Source organism: Curcuma longa, unplaced genomic scaffold (genome assembly GCF_044706935.1).
Source record: "Curcuma longa cultivar G26 ecotype Majalengka, Jawa Barat unplaced genomic scaffold, ITB_CL_G26_1.1 contig_18985, whole genome shotgun sequence".
Lineage (NCBI taxonomy): Eukaryota > Viridiplantae > Streptophyta > Magnoliopsida > Zingiberales > Zingiberaceae > Curcuma > Curcuma longa.
This window is the reverse complement of record NW_027430964.1, coordinates 1-9,297: the sequence shown is the minus strand read 5'-3', so window position 1 is coordinate 9,297 and position 9,297 is coordinate 1. Positions and strand designations below refer to the sequence as shown.

Here is a 9,297-nt window from a genome sequence, read left to right as displayed (position 1 = left end):
ATATATTGTTATTGGGCTTAGCTATAATGGGTAGGCTTGGCCCATTAAATCTTAGCAGAGGCCCCTTCTCCTAACCTTAAATATTGTTGTCGCCCCATTGAGACTACGATGACGAAATTTGAGTTGGGTGATAGGAGAAGTTCTCTCTGCGGTTTTCTCTATTGTTGTTTTGGGTTTGTTTTTACAGGAAGGAAAAATGAACTCCTCGACATCTTCCACTCCAGGTATTTTTAACATCTAATTCTTCTTGTTTTAGTCATTTTTCGTATCATGAATTAGATGTTGAAAATTTTCAATATAATACATTAATTTCTGGGAACGTCCGCATCAATGGCACCAAACTCCCGTACTGCATTTTGCTATCTTTCCACGTATGTATTACGAAGCCCGTGACTTATCCTCCCATGAACGCATGCGGCTGCACACTCATCCAAGTCGCTGTTGACGTTACTCACTTGCGAGGACTTCACGTCTAGCAAGTTATCTCCTCCACCGCTGGCCAATATCCATGTGATGCAAATTCGCTAGGACAGAATATATATCTTGGGATATAATTATATTGATTACGATAGAATAGAATTATTAAAGTGAATAAGAATTGAATCAATGATTTTTTTCATCGTGATTAATTATAATTTTTCAATTTATATTTTTATAATTAATCATGAAACGAACATATAAAATAATATATAATTATTTTCAAAAAATAAAATTACTATTATAGGATCAAAAATATATATAATATATTATTTATTTAATATATAAGATGAAACGATAGAATATTTAAAAATAATAATCGAGGAATAACAACTACAAATATATAATATAATATTTTATATCTAAATATTTGCTAACTATAACTATAAATGATTTATAATTCCCTATCTCTTCCTCAATCGCTTGTCACCGACGCTTAATGGACTCCGCTAAGCCTAACAGTAGCAGTCTTCGACCCTCCCATGGCAGCGACGATTTCGATTCCCGCCCCAACTCCCTCTTCGCCATCCTCCACTCCAGCTCCACCGATGGCTCCGCCCTCCGGCCATCGCTCTCCTCTTCCTCCCGCGATCATCACCTCCTCTTGGATTCACAGCTCCCCAGCCGCCTCGAATTTACTAATTTCACCTCCACCCTTGCACCCGGCGGTCTATTGTCGCCGCCGGCGCAACATCCTGGCCTCTCCGTCACTGCCAAGAAAAGGACGAGGGCTTCGCGGCGGGCGCCGACGACGGTGCTGACGACCGACACCTTGAACTTCCGCGCTATGGTGCAGGAGTTCACCGGCATCCCGTCGGCCCCCTCCGCCGCCGTCCGCCCTCGACTCGACCTCTTCCAGTGCCTCTACTCTGATCCACCGCCACCTCCACCGTCGGCCTCGTATTTCCAGCGACTCGCTTCTTTGAGCCCCACCTCCAGGGATCAATATGCTCTTTTAAACTCGCACTTGCAAAATCCAATCTTCACATCCCAATCTCCGGTTCAAGCCAAGAACATCCGCAGGCCTGCGCCGACCGTGCCGCCGACCGGATTCGAGACGAGGCCTCAGAGAGACAGAGCCAGCAGTTCGCCGGAGTCCGCGAATACTAAAGCAGAGGAGGGCGAAGGAGCACTGGTGGATTCATGGATTTCCAACGATTAAGGAGGGTGCATGCCATAGAGAATGAGTTATTCTTCCTTGAAAATTAGAAATTCAAATCGTCCAGCGGAGCACGAATAAATCCAAAATTAACTCCCCTGTTGATCGATATATGCATGCACGAGATCGATCGGTGGCTGAAACTGCAGTTAATTAACGCCGGAAGGGTTGATGCGAGAAGATTTCTTATGCACGCACGTCGGATATGGACTTACTGTGATCTTTTTTTTTATCATGCGCGTTTCTTTTTCTCATTTTCAATTTCATGTACCTTTTCTTGCCTCGATCTCTTGCGCACTCAATAGTTTGCAATATCATATATAGAGTGATTAACTCTTAATATTAGATTATGTATTTCTTAATAGTAGGTGCAAAATATTATATTTAGATATTCCAATCTCCTTCCTAAAGCAAGATATATAAGTGTTTCCACGTGAGCTTTCCTCTTCTTTTTTTCACACTAAAGTTTGTACATGTGCTTATTTCTTTTATATAAAGCTTGGTGTGCATTCATTCTTTATATATATTGTAGTCTTTCATTTTTGTTAGTTTCTTGCTGGCGAGATTCATGAAATGAGCAGTTGACGAATTAACCATTTATGTTTAAATCTATATATAAAAGCTTAAAAGGATTGGAACAGACGCATGGATTCATATGTCAAATGATAGCACTGTTGATTCCATTTCTGCAACATCAACCAACAAGCACCAAAGTGAATTAGCTACTTCATTCGATAATTTTCCAGTCGAAAATAACAATAGAATAAAAGTTAAGCAATTCTCTTAGTTTTTCTTTGTCATTGTTCCTCAGTTCATCGAAGAACTTTAGAATCGCTGTTCAGGCATTGATGAAAAGAATAGCTTATTTGATACAGAGCAATGCGAAAAGAATTGCTGGAGGAGCATAAGTCTGAGCTTAGCTTATAAAGTGACATGGATGTCTAGCATTGCAGAGAAGGAACTCCATGGAAGTATCATGAAAATGCTGTGCAAATTATCTAATGGCAAGACTCCTAGAACCCACCAAATCAGTCGTGGTAGATTATTATTCGAAGTTGAAGTAGTTAAGAGATGAGTTGTAGGTGAGAAGCTGCTGCCGAGTACACCAACGAGCCAAGATAGAGAAGTTACAGCAGCTCCTAAAGGGGCCTAAATGTGGAGATATTCAGCATAGTGTGTTCCTGAATCCTTAATTTATGCTTTAATTTTGTTGCCAGGCTTCATTTATCATTTTTTTAGAACTCTGTAGAAGAAATGATTCAATCCAAAGTACTTTTTCTTATTGCAACCATCATTAATGCTTTAAAGTTTTGTTAGACACCATTATCAAAACTTATCTGAGTCTTATCTGTGCTGGCTGGATAAGCAGTCATAGAACCTGCTTTGGACTCTACTCTATCAGATTGATTTGGCCACAGTGGAATTTGATATCATTCCTACTCTTCCAATAAATTCCAAAGAATTTGAACCTGAACACAAAGCAATCTTTCTAGCCACTTCCAAACCTCGTTTGCACAATATCTTCCTGCACATTGTCAGATATGAAATACTGCAGAAAGTTGATAATATTAACATTTCAAAGTTAGAATTCTTATTTTTTGTCATTCACATAAGCTGCTTTACAAGTGAAAAGATCTACTGAAAGTTCATGATCCACTTACTATGAAAAACTGCGAATTGTTGAGGATTTTGGGTTTTCAAGAGGGGGTGTTTCCTTTCAGATACTTGGGCATTCCTCTAGCGGTGGAAAAACTACGTACGAGTTGCAAATTATGGGCCTCTATTGGATGCGATCACAAGGAGGATGAGTTGCTGGCCAAAACAATCTTTATCTTATGCGGGAAGGCTAGAGCTTGTCAAAACGGTCCTTCAAGGAATGGAATGCTATTGGCTTTCAATGCTATCAATGTCGGGAGGAGTAATTGACAAGATTAAAGTTATATGTAGATTGTTTGTGTGAGACTCAAAGTATCCTCGTATAGCTTGGGACACAATTTGTTTGCCAAAGGAGAATGGTGGTTATGGTCTTCGGAACCTACTTGTGTGGAATGAAGCATTGCTCACCAAAGTCCTATGGGAGATACAATCAAGAGCGGATACGCTATGGATAAAATGAGTTCATCATCGTTATGTAAAGGGGGCTGATTTTTGGGCATGGGAAGCAAAGGCCACGGACTCCCCTTTGATCAAAAGGTTGGTGGAAATTAAGGAGAAAATCAAGCAAAACACAGGAGGAGTGGGCGAAGCAAACATGAAGTTGATGGATTGGTTTGTCATGGAAAAGAAAGGGGTAGCAAAAGCGTACGAATTCTTTCAAGGTGCCAACCAAAAACCTACATGGGTGCCAACACTTTGGAGATCGGAGATTATGCCAAAGCACCGGTTCACCATGTGGCTTCTAGCACAAAGAAAGCTTCGCACGGCGGATCGAATGTCATATGAGCCAAACAAGGTATGCCCGATATGCAGTCAGGAGGAGGAAACAATGGATCATCTTTTCTTCAAATGTTCCTTTGCTTGTGCGCTATGGGGAAAGGTAAAGCAATGGCTTGGCATCAATTTTCGATTCAAAAATATTGAGGAGCTGCTGAATGGAATAAGAAGGAGATATAAAGGAGCAGGGAACAAAGTCAAAGCGAGATTCCTTGGCATTTCAAGTGTTATATACCATGTATGGGCAACCCGGAACAAGTGCAAGTTTGAAGGGGTGCCTTCTAGCATTGAGGGATCATTTAGGAAGGTGCAAATTCATGTCCACAGGTTTGTAGACCTCTCCAATCATGGATGACTGCCGGGCTGAGGAAGATGCTGGATGCTGTGGAGGCATGGGCACGACAGTGAAATCCAGTCGACTGGCATTGAATTCCAGTCGACTGGAACGGAAATATTTCGTCCGATACGCCCCGTCAGTCGACTGTATTTAACTCCCAGTCGACTGACAGTGAACAGAAGGATTTTGGACTCAACTGGAGCATCAAACCAGTCGACTGGCACGGGAAGAGTTCGTCTGATACGCCCCGTCAGTCGACTGGATTTAACTCCCAGTCGACTGACGGTGAACAGAAGGTCTTTGGACTCGACTGGAGCTTCAAACTAGTCGACTGGCACGGGAAGATTTCGTCTGATACGCCTCGTCAGTCGATTGGATTTAACTCCCAGTCGACTGTTGGTGAACAGAAGATTATTGGACTCAACTGGAGAGTCACCTTAGTCGACTGAGGAAAACCAGTCGACTGACTAATGCAAATTCAGTCGACTGATAGCTGTGCTCCTGGATGGCATTGCTGATTTCGCTGGATTGAGCTGCTAGACGCACTGTTGGTTGGAGATGCTGACTGCTGATTGCTATGGTTGTTGTTTTGGCCAGGGGCAGGTGTAGCATGTGGACTTAGGCTTATGTGATAGTGCTTGTAGGGTGGATAAGTGAGTTGTAGTTTGTGATTGCATGTATTCATATGAGTGCATGATGGTGAGAAGAGTTTGGAGTTAACCTCAACTTGTTGTGGTGGTAACTCCTTGATACTTTGTATGTTTGACATTCGGTTTGGGAGCCCTTACCTCTCAAATCAGTTTTTATACATATGTACCTATTTTCCGTGAAATATACAAATTACTCTGATTTGCTCAACTAGATCTTTAGTGAGTTTATGGGATAATCTCGAAGACCCAAATTCCTTCACTGAATATGTAGCTTCTGATTGGCAATGGATAGCTTGTTACAACGTTCAAATGAAATGGAAATTGATAAGTAATCTTCTCATCACCAATGAACACTAATGCAACTGTATCAACAATGTGAATTGCATTACTACAACTAATCCAAAATATCAATTGACAAGAGCTGACTTAATATCAAAAGAGTCAAAAAAAAAAGTGGATCCTCTTATCCAGTAATCCAATATACTAACAAATCCTCTCGTATCTACCTCATGATATTTGTCTATGTACTTTTAATAGTATCCATCACATGGAGTTTTATCCATACTAAAAGCCATGTTATCATATTTGGCTTCTAAAGTCACTAGTAGGATTATGATCTCCTTTGATAGTGTATGTATATATAAATATCCACTTGACCTGCCTTTCCATGGAGGAAATGAACTAGTCCAAGAGAAGCATTAGCCAACTTTAGCGTCTTCAAGTCAAAAGGCCGTAACCAATTATGTATAAGCATGAGATCAATGCGTGGGTTTTCCTTTTCTCTACATTGAGTGTCACCCACACCTTAATCTCTTATTGGGCATGCCACTGCAAATTGTCCAACCCACTTGACTCATTTTGGATTAAACTACAGCCATTTATTCTGACAAATACTAGTTGCGTCCGCACCAAGATTTACAATCAGAATGACTTTTTGATTAAATTGGATTGGTAAATATTAATCCTGAAGACATAAGATTTGAATAAATCTGAATCATAACTTTTATCTTGGTATTTATTCTTTTGAATACTTTACCACTACCTCACATTATTAGTTCAAACACACTCATCTCTTCTTCTCTTCTCTCTTCAAATTAAATGGCGCCTCTGGATCCTACTGATAAGAGACCATGAAGAACTAAATATTTGTATATAATATTCTCTAGAAATCTAACTCATTATTCCTTAGACAATGAGTTAGATACCCACAGTCAGAATCCTCTTGGAGAAGCTGAAGCTCCACTTGGCAAATGCTCATCCAAGTCAACCACGCTGGAGCCAAGTGTTGGCATGCCGCACTAATTGTCTCGAGTGGATCACCATTAATTATTGGTGTGTTCGTGCAGGCCCTCAATCCTCAAACAGTAGTCAAACTCCTCCAAGATAACACAAATCCACCTCTTCATGCATGTGGATGTGGATGTGGATGTGATCCTCATCCGCTTAACCCGGCCCCTTGCATTACACTTCGCCTCTTGTTTCCTCCAAAGGGTGGTTTTGTTTTAATTTCCCCATTAGCCAGCAACGATCCATGCACTTACAAGTCAATCTCTATCACACGCTATTATATTCTCCATTGCTCCTTGGCAAATCAACAAATTAACTTAAAGCTAAGTGGCCCATGAACCACTTTCCACCACAACTATATATATATATATATATATATATATATGAACACCAACTCGTGATCTTGCATTGCTCAAATCTCTTCTTGCATTCTTAGTTTCAATTCGTTCCGATATAATCCAATCGCTTCGTCGTCGTTACTTTCATCATCATGGGGGTCGAGGAGTCCACTGATCGTCTCTCTCATCTCAAACTCGAGATCAGAGTCGATCGACTGTCGAACTTCAACCTCGACCTTTCCCGCGACAGCGCCTTCTTCGTCAGGTACTATGTCGTCTCGGGGAAGGGGCAGAGAATTCGCGTGGACACTCGTGAGGTTTTCCCATCCGTCGTCGGCCCGGTTTGGGACGAGGTCGCGACCATGGAGTGCCAGGGCCGCGTGGGGGAAGTGCTGGAGCCGCATGCGGTGGTGTTCGAACTGCGGCGGCGGCGGACGAGGACTAGGACTTTGTTTTTCTCAGGGTCGAGACTCCTGGGCAGGGCGGAGGTTGCTTGGAAGGAGGTGCTGGCCGCGCCGGAGAAGTCGTTGCGGCGATGCGTGGGGTTTGGATCGCTGAGTTCAGAGTGGAGCAGTGGACTCAAACCGCCAGGGCTTTTGGTGGAGCTGAAGGTGGAGGCCATGGAACTGTGTGCGGCGAGCGTTAAGCAGAAGAGGATTGGCATGGAGAAATGTGGTTGCGAGGACTCTGGAGGATTTGGAAACGAGGAGGAGATGCTTTTGGCTGCAGCGACACTGAATGCATGGTAGCCACATGCATGTTTAATTTTCCATGTACAATCTGTTCTCTCCATTTCATTTGTCAAAGGATGTTTGTTTGCTATATATCTTTGATGAGAAGTAAAGCGATCATGAAGAGTTTTTGAAACTCAATTAGTCACAAAGAAAATAATCAATTTTAAAGTAAAAATTCAAAAATCAGATTCCAATGAAATCTCATCTCTAAAATTCTAAATCTTAAATTCTAAAAAAAAATAAAAAATGTTAAATCAATTTGTCACATAAATACGTGTGTGAGTAATATATATATATATATACCATGAGAAAATTTTGATCTGATCAAACTATATGACATGTGATATTTAAAAAAAAAATAGATCATCTCTCTTTAATTCAGATTTGTTATAAAAAAAATTAGATCGTTTCTTCCTAACTTAGATCTGTTATAGAAAAAAGTAGAATCGTCTCTCCCTAACTCAGATCCATTATAGAAACTCAGATCCATTATAGAATAAAGTCAGATCGTTTCTCTCTAACTCAAATTCCATATAAAAAGAAATGGGATTGTCTCTCTCTAATTAATTTAAATCCATTACAAAAAAAAATCGAATCATCAACCAACCAATAAAACATGAATTCAACCGACTTCGAGGGTATTATCATCCAAGCATTATGTCATCAATTTAATTATTTATGACATCAGTTATAAGGGTTATATCAAAAGTTATATCAATTGTGGTAGTTACAACAACAATTGCAGACCTCAAATGAATGTTTGTTAGATATTTATACATAAAAAGATAATTATTGATTACTCTTTTTCTACAAAAAAAAAAAAAAAGGAATCCTTATAACTGAGCAATGTCAATCTTACGATCATCTGTGAGGAGGTAAATCGAGAAACTACAGTTGACCACGACGGAGGAGGGTGTTGCTCGGCTTCGTCGAGATTCGAATCCTTGTCATCTTCTGCAAATCTACTCCGTCGTAACCAACTCAGTTATGTCCTAGAGACTAATTATTAAAGGACGTTGCTTTTCTTTATCATTGAAAGATACGGAGGGATCTGAAAAGACTTGAATAGTTAAAATAAGAAGGAAAAGACATGCTCATTAAAAAAAACCTTTATTTTTACACAATAATCTCTAAGATCGTAATAATATTTTTACACTCTCCGTTTACTTCTCTACTCTGAGTTGAGCATCAAAGAGGCAATGCTAAAGTGCGCATTGGCCCCCTTCTAACTTCTTGATAAGTCTTCTAAAAGATTACTGATTCCTTGGTGGCGGATTTCCCTTCAGCCGAGTCTTTTCATTCCTACCGACTCTTTCAACCGAGTCTTTTTGTTCTTGCTGATTCCTTCAACTAAGTACGTTCCTACCAACTACTTCTGCCGAGTCTTCCCATTCTTGTCGAGTTTTCCCATTCCTATCGACTCTTTCAACCGAGTCTTCTTGTTTCTACTGACTCCTTCAGTTGATTCCTTATTTCAGAAGTTATTGTTACGTCATCTGCAAAAGTCAATCTTCCGTGATTTGTCAAAGATTTGACCATCCCATACTTAGACTAGAACATTTTAGCTCTATCTGTGGGAAAATTGAATTGAGATATAAAGATAGACATATCCATGCAGACGACAGAAGAATTGCTTCCACTAAGAGAGAATAAACTATACCTACAGATGTACCAGAAAATATAGGATAAATTATCTAGGATCAAGAAGTACGCTAGAGGGGATGAATAGCATATCATTTTTTCACTTATTTTATTATTTTATTAAAGATAGCAGCGGAGACTGATAAGAAAATAAAATATGAATATAATTTTATTTTTACTTAGTTCACAATCTCTGACTGCTATTTCAAAGTTTGCGATCCTTGATCGCTTCAATGATATT

The 9,297-nt window shown here is 40.1% G+C and overlaps 1 protein-coding gene and 1 pseudogene across 1 annotated transcript; both read left to right on the top strand.

Annotated features, from left to right (window-relative positions):
• The first annotated feature begins 896 nt into the window (after positions 1-896).
• LOC141816990 (uncharacterized) lies at positions 897-2,160 on the top strand (annotated as a pseudogene).
• A 4,521-nt stretch (positions 2,161-6,681) lies between these two features.
• LOC141816992 (uncharacterized) lies at positions 6,682-7,525 on the top strand. Its single transcript, XM_074704703.1, has one exon. The coding sequence runs from the start codon at positions 6,834-6,836 to the stop codon at positions 7,428-7,430; it is 597 nt and encodes a 198-aa protein (XP_074560804.1). The 5' UTR covers positions 6,682-6,833; the 3' UTR covers positions 7,431-7,525.
• The last annotated feature ends 1,772 nt before the right edge of the window (positions 7,526-9,297 follow it).